This window comes from Pongo abelii, chromosome 16 (assembly GCF_028885655.2).
Source record: "Pongo abelii isolate AG06213 chromosome 16, NHGRI_mPonAbe1-v2.0_pri, whole genome shotgun sequence".
NCBI lineage: Eukaryota > Metazoa > Chordata > Mammalia > Primates > Hominidae > Pongo > Pongo abelii.
Window position 1 is genome coordinate 54810761 of NC_072001.2, and position 17957 is coordinate 54828717.

General features: G+C 39.6%; 1 protein-coding gene across 1 annotated transcript in view; it reads left to right on the forward strand.

Moving 5' to 3' along the window:
- TMOD3 (tropomodulin 3) overlaps window positions 1-17957 on the forward strand; it is an 82069-nt gene that overhangs the window by 39398 nt on the left and 24714 nt on the right. Inside the window, exon 3 of the mRNA XM_002825463.6 lies at window positions 1450-1606. Within this exon, the coding sequence (XP_002825509.1) occupies window positions 1450-1606 (157 nt within the window). The remainder of the gene's footprint in view (window positions 1-1449; window positions 1607-17957) is intronic.

A 17957-nucleotide genomic window follows, 5' to 3' on the forward strand; every position in this document is an offset into this window, starting at 1 on the left:
CTTCTTTGGCTTTTGACAAGCAAAAGGATGGTGCTCACTTTGTCTAGTCAGCCCTTGTGTTTACTGGGCTTAGTGAAAATTAAGGGACTACAGGAGACAACTTTAATCCATCACCTTCCACTCCACCTCCCTCAACTTTAAGTCAGTCCATGCGCTCAAAAAGGCTGTACCCATGTGGAAACCCAGGAACATAACTCTTGCTATGAGTATGTCAGGGGTCCCTTGGGGCATGTGAAACAATGATAGTGATTGTTGCAAGTACATCCTAGTGGTCATGTATATACATATGCATACACACACAAGTGGAACATCTCACATTATGTTTAAACTGAAGTAAAATTAATCTGATATGCTACTGTATGGTATATATGTTTTAATCATGAAAAAGTCTGTACAATGAAATGGAAGTCATGAAGGAATATAATGTATAGAGTCATTTAAAACTCTTGTAATAGAATTATTTTCTGTACATATATATACACTGAGCAGTTATTAAGCATTAATAAAACTTTTTAAAAAAACTTTTTAAGTTCAGGGATACATGTGCAGGTTTCATTACGTAGGTAAACTTGTGTCATGGGGGTTTGTTGTACAGATTATTTCATCACTAATACCTGGTAGTTATTTTTCCTGATCCTCTACCTCCTCCCACCCTCCACCCTCCTCTGTGCTCCAGTGTGTGTGCTTTATATGTCCGTGTGTTCTCATCACTTAGCTCTATGTGTGTGCTCTATATGTCCGTGTGTTCTCATCATTAACTCCCACTTATGTAAGTAAGAAGATGTGGTATGTGGTTAATAAAACTTTTTTATTAGTATCCCAGAACACTTAAAAACTAAAACTCTTTAGTTTTCTACTAGTTTTCTACTAGTTTCCTGCTAGTAGAATCCTCTCTGAAGAAAATGTTCTATTAGAAAACGTATGCCGGGCGCAGTGGCTCACACCTGTAATCCCAACACTTTGGGAGGCTGAGGAGGGCAGTTCATCTGAAGTCAGGAATTCTAGACTAGCCTGGCCAACATGGCAAAACCCCGTCTCTACCCAAAACGCAAAAATTAGCTGGGCGTGGTGGCAGGCGCCTGTAATCCCAGCTACTTCGGAGTCTGAGGCATGATAATCGCTTGAACCCAGGAGGCAGAGGTTGCGGTGAGCTGAGATCGTGCCACTGCTCTCCAGCTTTGGGGATAGAAGGAGACTGTCTCCAAAAAGAAAGGAAACTGTACTAATGTATGTGCCTATTTTAATAATAATGTAAGTGAATTCTACCTAATAAAAAAGAAGTTTCATGTTTGGAGCAATTGTACATTGCTGTCCTAAAGTCCTGCAATGACATGTTTAGTGCCTGTATCACATTCCAGTCTATAATTATTTTTTATATGGGTAATCTTCAGAAGCATATAGCATTAGCATTCTTATTGGTCCTACTGGCTGATTCATTCTCTCTGGCAGAATGCCCTTCTGCCTGCAGGGTTCCGGCAGAAGAACCAGACATCAAAGTCCACCACAGGGCCATTTGATAGAGAGCATCTCCTTTCATATCTGGAGAAAGAAGCATTGGAGCATAAAGACAGGGAAGACTATGTGCCCTACACTGGAGAAAAAAAAGGTAAGCCCCAGAATTTTAAAGTCATTATGTGGTAACACGTGATTTTTCGTTTTATAGGTGGGTATGGAGAAAATCATATTTTTAGAGGTACATCATTGGTAGCCTTAAATATATGATACTGTTGACTTAGACATTTATTAGTTTAGATACTTTACTTAAATTTTTCATCAACTTGGTCAATAAGTTTCTTCTTAGTGATGTTAGTGAGGTTTTATTACACAATGATTTTGAATAACATTCTTTAATTCTCTACTATAACAGATCTAAAAGTGTATTGAAGGAAACTTAAAATTCAGTGGTAGATTACAGAGTACAAATGATGTTAAGGCATCTATTCTAACTGCATTCTTTAAAGTGGAATGCCATAAAACAATTCATGCCATATTTTTAAAGACCCTTTTAAAAAGCTATTCTATAGCCATCATTATTAATTCATGGTTATGATTGCTAAAGCTTCGTAATCAGTAGTTTTAGAAAATTTTTCTAGTCCAAGTCTCCCCCATTTAAGTGTTTGAGCTTATGTATCCTCAGTGGAGCCTGAGTACAGCTGTGGTTGTTTTTTTGTTTGTTTGTTTGTTTGTTTGAGATGGAGTCTTGCTCTGTTGCCCAGGCAGGAGTGCAGTGGTGCAACCTCGCCTCACTGCAACCTCTGCCTCCTGGGTTCAAGTGATTCTCCTGCCTCAGCCTCCTGAGTAGCTGGGATTACAGGTGCGCATCACCACGTCTGGCTAATTTTTGTATTTTTAGTAGAGATGGGGTTTCACGGTGTTGGCCAGGCTGGTCTCGAACTCCTGACCTCAAGTGATCCACCCACCTTGGCCTCCTAAAGTGCTGGGATTACAGGCATGAGCCGCTGCACCCAGCCACAGCTGTGTTTTTAAAAGTTCTATATATAATAATACTTAAATGAAACAGGATAAGTTTTTCAGCTTTCCAAACAAGTCAGAATACAGGTTGGCCTAAAAAGCCAAATTCTACGTTCACTCTTATTTGGAATACTGTGTATAGAATACTGGGAAATGGTGGCAGCAGTAGCAGAGCTGAAGATCAGCTCTTGCAGGCACAATTTTTATGTCTGAATTCATATTAGTCCAGGCAGGAAGAATGGGACTTGGGCTTTTTATTTGAGAAATAGGCCCTTCTCAATCATTTTGGCCAGAACTGTGTCACATGGCTACCCCTTAGCTGCAAGGGAAGCAAGAAAGTTCATTTTAGCACTCCAGCTTCTATAGTAGAGGAAGGCTTGTGAATGGCTATTGAGTAGGTAAGCCGTAAGCTCTGCACTGACTTTTCCAAAATTATCCATCACCCTAGCCCCTGTGCTTTTTCTTTAGAGTCCTCTTCCCCTTCATCTCTTGTTAAGGATCACTATCTTTGTTATTTGAATTAGTCAGGGTTCTCCAGAGAGACAGAACCAACAGGATGTGAGGGGAGAGAAAAGTTTATTTTAAGGAGGTTTTTTAAATTCAAAATCTAGCAGGCTGGAGACCCAGGGAAGATTTACTATTCTTGTCCAAAGGCAGTCTAGTGGCAGAATTTCTTCCTACTTTGGGGAGATAAATCTTTGTTCTTTTAAGGCCTTCAACTGATTAAATGAGGCCCACCCACATTATGGAGGTTAATTGGCTTTACTTAGATTCCACTGATTTAAATTTTAATCTCATCCAAAAAAAAAAAAACCTTCATGAAATCTCATCCAAAAAAACAAAACCAAGCAAGAAACAAAAGACCTTCATGAAAACATTTAGAACAATGTTTGAGAAAATAGCTGGGCACCACAGTCCAGCCAAATTGACACATAAAACTAACCATCCCACTACTGTTACAGGTGGGAATGTCATGTCCCTCAGGTATTTGGGGCCAGAAAGAGTTGAAAACCAATGCAGAGTTTTGAAGTGTGGAGAATCATAAAGACAGGCAGAGGCATCTCTTCCTTTTTATTTGTCAAAGAAAACTACTGGTTATATTTTCTCTGTGCAGCCATACATATGTCAGTGTTTATGGCTTTAATCCTGCTTAAATAGAAGAACATAATTTTATGAGAAAAAATACTGGTTGATCACCTTCTGTTATTCTGCGTGTTTCAGGTGGACCCTGGGGGTATAATTCGGAAAGGAATGGAGGTAGAAACAAAGGGAGAGATGTGAGAAAAAGAGATGTCAGAAAAAAACTATGGAATTTGAGGATAAGAAGGAGAAAAAATAAGAGACCTGAAAGATAGCTGCATTTGTCCCAGGCTAACCCAGGAAGCTTCCTAATATGCCCTTGTTTCATAATCTCCAGTTACCTAGGAAAATATCTTGGAGGATTAGAGGAAATAGGAAAGAAAGCAGAGAAGAATTATGGAAAATAAGAAAATACAAGAGGGGGAAAAGGATAGAGGTGAGGAATATGGGTGACATAGGAAAAAGTGCTATATCCTCACTTTGTCCTCCTATGTATCTTTTAAAATTTTTACTTCTTACTTTAGGTTTTAGATGGATAAGAATAAATGGAAGTAGTTGAACAAGTAATTTTACATTCGCAGTCAGTGGTTTCTCTTTATAATACATTCAGTATTTTTACTGCCTCTTTTAGCTACATATGTCTATTAAATATTGTTTATGGGCAGCTCTGATGCAGTGATTAAGATGATAGCATTTTTTTAAATAATGAACTTTTTGTTACTCACAGAAAATGCACAGATCATCTGTATGTAGCTCAGTGAATTATAAAATAAACATACCATGTAATTACCACTCAGGTAACGATAACATCAGCAGCCGGACACGGTAGCTCAACGCCTGTAATCCCGGCATTTTGGGAGGCCGAGGCAGGCGGATCTCCTGAGGTCAGGAGCTCGAGACCAGCCTGGCCAACATGGTGAAACCCCGTTTCTACTAAAAATACAAAATAGCTGGGCGTAGTGGCACGCGCCTGTAATCCCAGCTACTCAGGAGGCTGAGGTAGGGGAATCCCTTGAACTCAGGAGGCAGAGGTTGCAGTGAGCTGAGATTGCTCTACTACACTCCAGCCTGGGCGACAGAGTCGAGACCCTGTCTCAAAAAAAAAAAAGATAACATCAGCACCCACTGAAGGCCCTATCATGCTCCTTCCCAGTCACTTTTCCCTTTCTTCTGAAAGGTAATCACCAACATAGTGTCTAATACAATAGTTAGTTCTGTCTGTTTTGAACTTTATATCGATGGAAACATACATTCCAGGCATCTGGCATGCCTATGTCATACATTTTTTGTGAGGACCAAATTTGTTTTTGTTTTTTTTTGGTTTGGTTTTTAGAGATGAGGACTCACTCTCTTGTTGCCCAGGCTGGAATGCAGTGGCACTGCAACCTGGGACTCCTGGGCTCAAGCAATTCTTCCACCTTAGCCTCTAGAGTAGCTAGGACTACAGGCACATGCCCCCACACCCAGCTGAGGACCAAATTTGTTAATGGATACACTGAAATCACTGTAAAGGATCATATGGGAGATGATTGCCGAACAAGAGATTTTCATTCTCTGTCATGGAGGAGTGGTCCAGAACAACCATGGGATGAATTTGTGAGTTTCATTAATCTATCTGATGGAAGCACATACTATCAGATGTGGTAGAATCAAGCCTTATAAGCCATGTCACAGTACCGTGGACCTGAAGGAGAGCAAATTCCTGTTCAACAATCAAGCAACTTTGGCTGTAAAGCTCTGCTTTGAAATATAGCAAAAAGCCACCTCTAGTGTTCTGAAATCCACCCTAGACTCTCATCTTTAAAGCAGTTAGCCTTAGTTATCCTTAGTCACGAATATGCCTTCCTTTCTCTTCATCTCATCTCCAGGATCCTGATCACATTCCAGAAGGTCCTCAGGGAAATTCATCTATGTCTTATTAGAATACTTCCCATCAACCTAAATGTTAATCTCCTCTATGGCTCCAAAAATCCAGAAGCTTGTTTTTTAAAGATAGCTCTCCTATGACTCTGCCCTGAACACCTGGGTTGAGTCTCTCAGATTTTTTACTTAATAGCTTATTTTAGTGGAGATAGACTTTCAGATTGAGGATGCTTTCCCAGGCAATAGAGGTTTTCCTGGTTCTTCATAAAAGTTTGCAAACCTACCTCTATTGAGAAACAAAGGCATTTTACTTTTTTGGTACATTTAGATTAGTTAGAATCCATAAGATGTTCTCTTGGTCTCTAATAAATGATTTTTTCATTCAAAGATGACTGGCCTCAGGGTGCAGTACCTAATGGCAATATTAGCCTTCTGACCAGAGAATGTTGTAGCAGTGTCATTCAGTTCCTTGAACTCTTTCCAAGTTATATGCCAAAATCACAGTGAGCTCTCATCATAAATTAATTATTTTAAAGGATCTATCAGATGATTGCTTAATTTTTTTTTTTGGAGATGGAATCTCACTCTGTTACCCAGGCCGGAGTGCAGTGGCCTGCCACCACACCTGGCTAATTTTTGTATTTTTAGTAGAGACAGGGTTTCGCCATGTTGGTCAGGCTGGTCTCGAACTCCTGACCTCAGGTGATCTGCCTGCCTTGGCCTCCCAAAGTGCTGGGATTACAGGCGTGAGCCACTGCACCTGGCCGACTGCTTAATTTTTTTAAAAGCAAAAACTTGGGAACCACTAAAAGGATTACTTACCTAGTCATTAGACTATTTTCTCATATTCTGAGACTGACAATTAATTATACTTCTTATTTTTTTACTTAAAGGCAGACTCTGTTTCTGGAGCCAGAGTTACACATAACTGGCCAGGACAGGAGGGAATCCTCATAAAACTAAAAATTTCACATTTTAGGGTTTTTCCTTTTGACCAATATAAAAGTAAATATTCATGCCAAATTTTATTTTCTAGATTGCTAAAAAATGTTTTTTAGAAACCTGATAGACTAAGGACACTTAAGAGTTATTATATGTAAATCTATTAATAATTTCACCTCGTGATTTGTGAAATGATTATTTATATGTTTTACAGAATTGAAAGCATATGTCAATATATGAGAAGAAGAAAGTAATCCTAATTAAGTGAAGCTCAAGGCCTTATGTCTTACATGCATTTGGGGGAATATTTTGTCCTATACTGGTGAATGTTTTCCTTTTTTACCTCTTCCTCCTTAAAATTTTACAGAATATATAACTGAAACCTAGGCCAGCACAAGAGTGAAAGAGAGTATTCATCCAGCTCGTTCTCGTTTGGAGAATGGTGAAAATTCTCAGTGCTGCTCATTAGTTCCCATCACATTTTTACATAGCATGCATATTCTGTCTCAAAGATAGATATGGCATAGAACCTTGCCATGAATTTATCACTTGGAGAAATACTGTGTCCCAGTCTTCAGTATTTTTTACTACCTGTCATTTTGTTTTGTTTTGCTGGGGATTCCTCCTCTCTATTGCTGGTAATCATGCTCCGCCCTTACCTAGACTAAGATTTTTTTTTCCCTGTGTTATTTCACGGATGGACCAGAGCCATGGCTGCACCTTATATCCTATACAGAGATGTGCATTCTGATTCTGTTTGAGCTGCTGACTCACCCGGTATGGGCTCCTCCCTGTCTTGCACCGCACTCCTTTTCTTCCTGCTGGGCCTTGGGATACAGCCATTTATGCTTTTTGGTTGTTGTTTTCTCTTTTCCTATCCTGAGAATGGAATGCCCTTGTGTTCTTTCCCAAGAATTCCACATGCCCCTCCCTGCTTTTCTAAAGGTAAATTTAACCCAGTTGCCTTAAACTAAGGACTTCCCATATGCAGTCCAAGTTATTTATTCACAGTTATGTTAGCTTTCCAGAAAACCTCCTCTTTCTCACCTTTCTGAGTATGTGATTTCTTTGGAGGAAAGACAGACCTGATCCCTTAGTAAACCAGAAAGATCATGGTTATAAACCTGCCTACATCAAGAGGATTACATAACCACCACCGGGCAATTGGTTTCCGCTAAGTCCAAAGATAAAAACTGACTCTTATTTTTGTAATCATATTGTATGAATCCTAAATGTCCCTTGTAGACCTCTGAAAAGTGGTCTTCCCAGGCACTGAAGCTGATATTTGAAATGGGCTATTTACATTAGTCATGCAGATGCTGGCATCTCCTTTTCAGACCAGTCATGCAATATCATTTGAATGATTCACTGTTAACTCCTTTGGGGTGAGGAGTTAGCCAGATGGATGGTTTGTTACTCATGTTAACTGGTTTCATGGAGAACATTTCCTGGATAACTACACCCACTCTGGATAGTTCCTTTCCTCCAGCATTTCTCCATATGATTTACATACCATAAAGTACTGCCTTTTTTTTTTTTTTTTTCTGAGACAGAGTCTTGCTCTGTCGCCCAGGCTGGAGTGCAGTGGCATGATCTCGGTTCACTGCAAGTTCCACCTCCTGGGTTCACACCATTCACCTGCCTCAGCCTCCCAAGTAACTGGGACTACAGGCACCTGCCACCATGCCCGGCTAATTTTTTTTTTGTATTTAGTAGAGACGGGGTTTCACCGTGTTAGCCATGATGTTCTCCATCTCCTGACCTCGTGATCCACCCACCTCGGCCTCCCAAAGTGCTGGGATTACAGGTGTGAGCCACCGTGCCCAGCCTAAAGTACTGCTTTTAGTTGTTTCAGAATCTTGTACTATGAGGCTTTGTTGCTACTTGTTTTTAGGATTGTTATGTCCCCTTGATGAATTGTTCCTTTTGTTATAATGAAATGACCTTTATCTCTGGTAATATTGTTGTTACTTGTTTTTAGGATTGTTATGTCCCCTTGATGAATTGTCCCTTTTGTTATAATGAAATGACCTTTATCTCTGGTAATATTCTTTGCTATAAAACCTACTTTGCCTGATGTTAATAGAGCCTATCTTTCTTTCTTTTGATTAGTTGTCATGGTATATCTTTTCTATTTGTCCTGTCTGTTCTTTGATATTGTTGTTGTTGTTGTTTGTAAGAGACAGGGTCTTGCTCTGTTGCCCAGACTGGAGAGCGGTGGTGTGATCACAGCTCACTGCAGCCTCAAACTCTTAGGCTCAAGTGATCCTTCTGCCTTACCCTCCTAAGTAGTTGAGACTACAGGCATGTGCTACCACACCAGGCTAATTTTTAAAATTCTTTTTAGAGGCGAGTCTTGCTATGCTTGGCCTCAAGCAATCCTCCCACCCACCTCAGCCTCCTGAGTAGCTGGGATTACAGGTGTGAGACAGTGCACCCAGCACTTTTTTTTTTTTTTTTTTTTTCTGAGATGGAGTCTCGCTCTGTTTCCCAGGCTGGAGTGCAGTGGCGTGATCTCGGCTCACTGCAGCCTTCACCCCCGGGTTCACGCCATTCTTCTGCCTCAGCCTCCCGAGTAGCTGGGACTACAGGCACCCGCCACCTCGCCCGGCTAATTTTTTGTTTTTAGTAGAGACGGGGTTTCACCATGTTAGCCAGGATGGTCTCGATCTCCTGACCTCGTGATCCACCTGCCTCAGCCTCCCAAAGTGCTGGGATTACAGGCGTGAGCCACCGTGCCTGGCCCCAGTGCTTTTTAAAAAAAAAAAATCTTCTGGCCAGGCATGATGGCTCACACCTGTAATTGCAGCACTGCGGGAGGATCACTTGAGGTCAGGAGTTGCAGACCAGCTTGGGCAACACAGTGAGACCGTGCCTCTACTAAAAATGAAAAAAGTTAGCTGGATGCGGTGGTGTGTGCCTGTAGTTCCAGTTACTCCGGAGGCTGAGGTGGGAGGATGGCTTGAGCCTAGGAGTTCAGTGCTGCAGTGATCCATGCTCATGCCACTGTGCTCCACCCTGGGCAACAGAGCGAGACTCTGTCTCAAAAAAAATAAAGAAAAAGTCTTCTATGCCTCTACTTCACTTTTTGAACATATATAATATAATTATAGTAACTTTTAATGTCCTTACTTGCCAATTTTATCATCTATCATTAAGTCAATTTTGATAGACTGATTTTTTTTCTTCTTCTGGATCAAATTTTCCTGTTTTTTTGCATGTTTGTAATTGTTTATTGGGTATCAAACATATTAACTTTCCAGTGCTGGATGTATTGATATACCTATAAATATTCTTGAGTTTCATTCTGGGGTGCAATTAAGTTATTTGGAAACGGTTTGATTCTTTAGAGTCTTGCTTTTAAGATTTGTTAGGTGGGCCAGGCGCGGTGGCTCACGCCTGTAATCCCAACACTTTGGGAGGCCGAGGCAGGTGGATCACGAGGTCAGCAGTTCGAGACCAGCCTGACCAACATGGTGAAACCCCATCTCTACTAAAAATACAAAAAAATTAGCTGGGTGTGGTGGCGGGCGCCTGTAATCCCAGCTACTAGGGAGGCTGAGACAGGAGAACCTCTTGAAACCGGAAGGCGGAGGTTGCAGTGAGCCGAGATTGCACCACTGAACTCTAGCCTGGGCAACGAGAGCAAAACTCTGTCTTAAAAAAAAAAAAAGATTTGTTAGGTGGGACTAGAGCAGTGTTCAGTCTACGGCTAATTATTTCCCCAATACTGAGGCAAGACCCTTCTGAGTTCCCTACCCAATTGTGAGCCTTGTGAATTGTGAGCTTTTCCAGTCTGGCTGGTGGGAACAGGTTCTATTCCCAGCTCTGCGTGAACATGGGCATTATTACCTCTAAGCTTTCAGAAGTTTTTTTTTTCCCTTGGCTCAAGGTAGTTCCTCACATACACGTACCAATGGGTGCTCTGCTGCACATTCAGTGCGACCCACTGCACAACTCCTGGGCTCCCTCTCTGTGCAGCTCCCTCCTTTCTGGTTCCCTGTCCTTCAAACACTGGCTGCCTTGGTTTTTCTGGACCTCAGCTGTGTCTCCAGCTCATCATTCACCAGGCTCTTCCTGAATTTCTGCTCCCTAATCTGCAGCCTGGAACCTTTCTCCAGATAATAAGCTAGGTAATCACAGGGCTCACCTCTTTTTTTCCCATATCATAGGGATCACTGTCCTTTGTTGCCTGATGGCCAGTGTCTTGAAAACTGTTGTTTCTGGCCAGGTATGGTAACTCATGCCTGTAATCCTAGCCCTTTGGGAGGCTGAGGCAGGAGGATTGCTTGAGGCCAAAGAGTTCAAGACCAACCTGGCCAACATAACAAGACCCATCTCTTAAAAAAATATATATGTGTGTGTGTGTGTGTGTGTGTGTGTGTGTGTGTGTGTGTGTGTATAAAACTTGTTTCATATATTTTGTCCATTTTAATTGTTTCAGGCATGTGGGTAAATTCTGTCCTTATTACCCCATCTTGACATAGGAACCTCCAGAATAGGATTCAGTTGCTATTCTATTTCCCTGTTAGAGTATTAACTCCCCAAAGTGAAGGATCTCTTGTTTTGTTTTCCTTATGGTGTCTTTCTAGTTCATTGTCTAGTATATACAAATTCACTAAACATTTGTTGACTAAGCATTTATTGGTGACCATATTGCAGCATCAAACAGGTGTTGTGTGTATCATTGGATCAAAACAAAAACGTCTCTCTAGGCTCTGTCCCCTCATCCTTTAGTTTGATTGGTTTGAGGTTTTTGTGCTGCTTGTCAAACAACATATTGCAAAGCCTCTTGGAGATTATAGTGGAGTAGTGTCCTTCAATCTTTTCTGGAACAAGGAAGTTTATAAACAAACAGTAAAGTTAGCTAGGGCCTTTCAGCTCTGTAGGAATGAAGTAACCAAGAGCCATCTCTGTTTCTTATTATATTTTTTATATACTCAGCAAGGGTGGGAGCTATGACTAAGATAATTCTTAACATTTGTTGCAGCTGTAACTTGGTATCAGAGCAAAAGAGATGAGGACTAGTAAAGAAAGGTCCTGGCAATGGAATTGTTAACATGGATCACAGTATTTCTTACTGATTTTGTGACAATAACAAGGATCTTGGCACAGGATATTTCTTTTTTCTTGGAACACACATGGGTTTGGATAAGTGCCATACATTTAAATTACTGTTATATGAATTCTTATCTTAATGTCTTCCATTTCCTTAGCTGCTGTTGTAGTTGCAGAAACATTGCTAAACTGTTTCAACACTCTTAGCAACCAAGGGTCAGCCTTATTTTTGTTTGTTTTGTGTAACTTGGGGGTGAGGGATGTATCATTTCATACTTATCTGAGAGTTTTTTTTCCTGATCTAATCATTGTTTATTTTTATAGTTTCCTACTAGGTAAAGAATTATAATTTCAATTTTTAAAAATTTGAGTTTTGGATTTTGCTATCTTAAATAAGGAAATTACAGTCATTTAGATAGAATGCTATCTACTGAAAGGTAAAAATGTTTTCTCAGACATTATGTTATTTTAAAAAATGGAAGTAGTAAAAGTCATAAATCTGGATTTTTTATTTTTGACCATATTTCAAGCAGAAGAAAAAATTAGATCAACTCAGGATAACTCATCTTCATCTTTTAGGGACTGATATTATACAGATTAGTGGTTACCAACCTAAATGAGTAAGAATTAGAATCACCTCTGGAGCTTTTTCAAAAATACTCATGACTAACCAGTCTTCATTCTCTGAGTTTAAGAAACACTGACAGAGATACTTCGGACTATGTGGTCTTTAGTCTTCCTAGGTTGCTAGTTTGTTTTGGCAATCTCTTTCTCTCTCTCTCTCTCTCACACACACAACGCAGAAGAAATTCTAGGAGCAACAAGAATAAGGAATGAACGTGTGTCTATTATGTTTCTCATCCTGCAAAGACATTGAGAGCACAAACCAAACTAACCATTATAAGGGAGATCTATTGAATTTATCAACATCTCATAGTCACTAAGATTTTAAAATCTAATTGATATTGATATAAGACTAATTTAAATTAATACATGTTTAGAAAGGTATTTTATGTCATATGAAATTATTCCAGCAGTTTGCTAGTTACATGTTTCTCAGGAAACAGCTGATTTTGATTAAGAAGTACAGATATACTGTATCTGGCTCAATTTGTCTCAGAAAATTATCTTTTTTTAATCTTCACATTTCAGGGAACCAAATATAAATTTACTGAAGACCAAAAAACCCATACTGATAAGTCAGCTCCTTAGTGGTTTTTGTAAACATCTTTATTAGTAAAGGTGATATAATTCCCATATCATAAAATTTATCAATTTAAGGCATATAATTCAATATTCATTAGTACATTGATAGAATTATGCAACCATCACCACAATCTTAAGTTTAGAACATTTTCGGAACCCCAGAAAGAAACCCTGTGCACATTAGCAGTAAGCCTCCATCCCCATTCCATTCCCTAGCCCTAGACAACCACTAAGCAACTTTCTTTCTTTCTGGATTTGCCTAGTCTGGATATTTCTTATAAACAGAATCATACAATATGTATTTGTGGCTGGCTTCTTTCACTTAGCATAAAGTTTTGGAGTTTCATCTTGTTACAGTGTGTGTCAATACTTCATTATTTTTTATGGCTGAATAATATTTTATTGTATGGATACCACATTTTTGTTTGTTTCTCAGTTAATGGACATTTGGGTTGTTGCCACTTTTTAGCTGTTGTGCATGTGCTGCTATGAACATTTTTATACAAGTTGTTATATACACATATGTTTTTATTTCTCTTGGGTATGTGCCTGATAGAATTGCTGGATCATAAGGTAACTATTTTTTAACAAATTGAGAAACTGCCAAACTGTTTTCCAAAGTGGCTGCAGTATTTTACCTTCTCACCAGTAGTGTACCAGGGTTGAAATTTCTCCACATGCTTGCCAACACATGTCTGTTTTATTGTAGCCATCTTAGTGGGTGTGAAGTAATATCACATTGTGGTTTTGATTTGCATTTCCCTAATAACTAATGATACTAAGTATTTTTTCATGTATTGTTAGACTACTGTATATTTGTTTGCTTTTTGGAAATGGAGTCTTGCTATGTAGCCCAGGCTGGACTTGAACTTCTGGGCTCAAACAATCCTCCTACCTCAACCGACCGAGTAGCTGAGATTACAAATGTGCACCACCATGCCCAGCTATACATATTCTTTGTAAAAATGTCTCTTCAAATCTTCGCTTACTTTTAAACTGGGTTGTCCTTTTATTATTGATTGGCAAGCATTCCTTATATATTCTGGATAAAGATTTCTTGCCAGATATATGGCTTAAAAATGTTTCTCCTATTCAGCAGATTGTCTTTTCACTTTCTTGATGGTATAATTTGTCCCACAAAACTTTTTAATTTTGATGTAGTACAATTTATCTGTTTCTTTTGTTACTTATGCTTTTGGTGTCATATCTAAAAACCATTGCCTAACTCAAGGTCACAGAGATATAATCTTTCTTTCTTTTTTTTTTTTTTTGAGACAGAGTTTTACCCTTGTTGCCCGGGCTGGAGTGCAATGGCACAATCTCGGCTCACTGCAACCTCCGCCTCCTGGGTTCAAGCAATTCTCCTGCCTCAGCCTCCCGAGTAGCTGGGATTACAGGCATGCACCACCATGCCCGGCTAATTTTTTTGTATTTCTGGTAGAGACGGGGTTTCTCCATTTTGGTCAGGCTGGCCTTGAACTCCTGACCTTAGGTGATCCGCCCACCTTGGCCTCCCAAGATGATATAATCTTATGTTTTTTCCTAAGAGTTTTATAGTTTAGCCCTTACATTTAGGTTTTTGTTTTTATTTTACTTATTTATTTTGAGATGGAGTCTTGCTCTGTCGCCCAGGCTGGAGTACAATGGCGCAATCTCGGCTCACTGCCACCTCCGCCTCCCAGGTTCAAGCGATTCTCCTGCCTCAGCCTCCAGAGTAGCTGGGATTACGGGCATGTGCCACCACACCTGGCTAATTTTTGTATTTTTAGTAGAGGCGTGGTGTCACCTTGTTGGCCAGGCTGGTCTTGATCTCCTAACCTCAAGTGATCCATCCGTCTCCACCTCCTGACGTGCTGGGATTACAGGCGTGAGTCACCATGCCCAGCCCATTTAGGTTTATAATCTATTTTGAGTATGATGTGAGGTAAGGATTCAGCTTTGCATATGAGGGCCAGGAGTGGTGGCTCATGCCTGTAATCCCAGCACTTTGGGAGGCCGAGGCAGGTGGATCACTTGAGGTCAGGAGTTTAAGACCAGCCTGACCAACATGGCAAAACCCCTTCTACTAGTAGTCCCAGCTACTTGGGAGGCTGAGGTACGAGAATCGCTTGAACCCAGGAGGCAGAGGTTGCATGGAGCTGAGATTGTACCACTGCACTCCAGCCTGGGTGACCAAGTGAGAGACTGTCTCAAAAGAAAAAAACCAAAAACAAAAAACTTTGCATGTGACTGTGCAGTTGTCTTAGCACCATTTGTTGAAACACTGTTCTTTCTCCATTGAATTGTTTTGGTATTCCTGTAGAAAATCAGTTGACCATAAGTATAAGGGTTTATTTCTGGATTTTTGGTTATATTCTATTGATCTAAATGTCTTTCTAGTACACCAACACGGTTTTGATTATAGTAGCTTTGCATTAAATTTTAACATTGGGAAGTGTAAGTCTTACAACTGTGTTCTTGGCTATTCTGAGTTTCCATATGAATTTTAGGATCAGCTTGTCTGTCACTTTCTATTAAAAAAAAAACAACTGAGATTTTGAAAGGGATTGTATAAATCTATAAATTAAATTTGCTGAGAGCCCCTTAAGTTTTGTATACGTAATGCTAAACTTAGGTCCTTCCTAGTTTATCCTTTCTTACAAAATTAATTTCTTTACTTCCACTTTTCTATAACTAAGCTTTGTATATATGCATTAAAAGATAACTTATTACAGTGTATTAGTGTTCAACTAACCTGGAAGAAAATATGAAGTAATTACTTTTTGTATTTTAAAAAACACAATATTGTACAAGCTAAATATCTCTATAGCAAAAATCTCTACGTACAGAAAAATTATATAAAGAGGAGTGCCAGAAGAGGTGCCAAGCTATGTCAGAACTCTGTGAAATCAAGCAAAATTCTATATGACAGAAAAATTTTTCTAGGTCCTTGGGAGTTTTGTTTTGCCTTATTGATTTTTCTGCTGAGATTCATTTTGTATTTGTAAGCATTAGCAAAAACTTACATATGGGGGGAAATTAGATATGAATAATGCCTCTTAAGGAATGTGGATAAGGATTATAAAAAATAAGCATCTTAGATTTTTATCATGCTTTAGATTCCATCGGTCCCTCAAAGAAGACATGGGCAGCTATTTGATAGCTTGTTTAGTTTTTTTTTTAGTTAGCAAGTAAAAATTGTGTTGTTTATAGTGTGTAACTTTTTTTTACATGTACACATTGTGGAATAGCTTAATTAAATTTGACATACATATTAGCTCACATACTGATCATTTTTTGTGGCAAGTAGCTTGTATAGTTTTGTTTAGTCAGTGAATACCATAATCCAGTTGCTGTCAACCTTGGCTGCTATGCATCAAAATCCCTGGAGAGCTTTAAAAAATGCAGCTGCCCATGCAGCATACAAGATTAACTAAACCAGCATCTCTGGAGTGGGGCTTGGACATGAGAATTTTTTAAAGCTCTCACAGTGAAGCCACTGTGCATATAACATTTAGAACTACTGCCATACACAGTTGAAAATACTGGTAGATTGAGCTCAGGAAAATGTAATTATCCTGAAATGGCAATTAAAATTATGCCCCCCTGAAATATATACCACTTTAATTGTAATCTCAACCACTATGAAAAGTATGGAATTATCAGGACATAATGATTTGGATTTCTCTTTACCTGTGAACCAATAATAAAAGATTAATCACCAGAATTCCAAAATTTGTTACTAAGATCGGTGGGCATTTGTTTGGGGAAAGAAGTCTGTTGCTAAAAAAATCAAGTTTGTAAGCCACCAGTTAATTGGAAAAAACACTGAAGCCCTGGCCTTAAGAGTTTGGCAACCTGTGTTCTAGTATTAGCTCTGCTGTGTGACTTTGAGCCCATGTATTTAAATTACACTTTATGAAATGGGGCCATTGGACTGAAGGTGATCACCAAATTGTTTATTCAGCAAATTGGATTGCCTGTTGTGTTCTAGGCAAGGATGCAGGGATGAACAGAACATAGAGCATCCCCTTGAAAAGCATGCAAAAGGCAAACACATGTGCAGAATGTCTAAGTGTAGCTATAGTGAAATGTTCAGGGAATTAAGGGAATGCAGAAGTACTTTATTTGGTTTCAGTTTGGGACAGACACTATAGTTGCCCATTGAACAACCATTCACAGATGCTTGCTTTCCTAGCCACCCTTGCCACTGGGGCATAGACCAGAGGAAAAATCTGCAGGGCAGGATTTCTTGTAAAAGTTGACAATTGAGGCTGGTCCAAGTGCAGTGGTGTTTACAGCTAATTGATCACAACCAGTTACAGATTTCTTTGTTCCATCTCTTCTCCCACTGCTTCACTTGACTAGCCTTAAAAAAAAAAAAAAGTTGGCAATTGAGAAAGTACTCCTTCCTGTTCTGGCTTTATTGTGTGGGGACATAATACTTGGTGCTATAAAGGTCATCTCGAGACTGTGAAGGCCTAAGAACAAAGGCCTCCACACTGAGAATGGCCAAAGAGAAAAACAAAGGAACCTGGATCCTTGATGTCAACAGTGAGCTGCTAAACCAACCCTAGAACCACCTTCCTGTGGGCTTATTAAGTGAGATAATAAAACTTCATGTTGTTTGAACTCTTATTGCTTTAAGAGCGGTCTGTGGATCAGCATCATCTGGAAGTCTGGTTAGAAATGCAGAAACTCAGACCCCAGTCAGACCTGCTGCATCAGCATCTACACTTTAATAAGATCCCCTGGTGACTAACATGCACATCAGAGCTTTTGAAGCACCAGTTTAAACCAACTTTAATTGGGTATTCTGTTCTATGCAAGCTCAGTAACCCAAGTTGTGTGAATACATCTTGTTTGGTCAGCTAGTGCAGCAGTTATAATTATTATCATTTTTCCATTCCTTTCATATTTTCAATCTTGCATGGAACATATGGTCATAAACATGATTTTCATACGATAAAGTCTTTAGGTTTCTAGAGTAACTAGTTTCTTAACAGCTAACCTTGTTTGTGTACATTGAGGCTTAGAAGAATAATGACCAAAAATTTCAGAATACCACGCAGGACACAGAAATTTGTTTGCAATCAGAATTTGAATTTCTAGAATCATAATTGTCTCTGCTATCCCCCATGTGACAATAACAGTTTGTTGCTTAATAAGAAATTGGGGCCAGGTGCAGTGGCTCACATCTGTAATCCTAGCACTTTGGGAGGCCAAGGCGGGTGGATCACCTCAGGTCAGGAGTTTGAGACCAGCCTGGCCAACATGGCAAAACCCTGTCTCTACTAAAAATACAAAAATTAGCTGGGTGTGGTGGTGCACGCCTGTAGTCCCAGCTACTCAGGAGG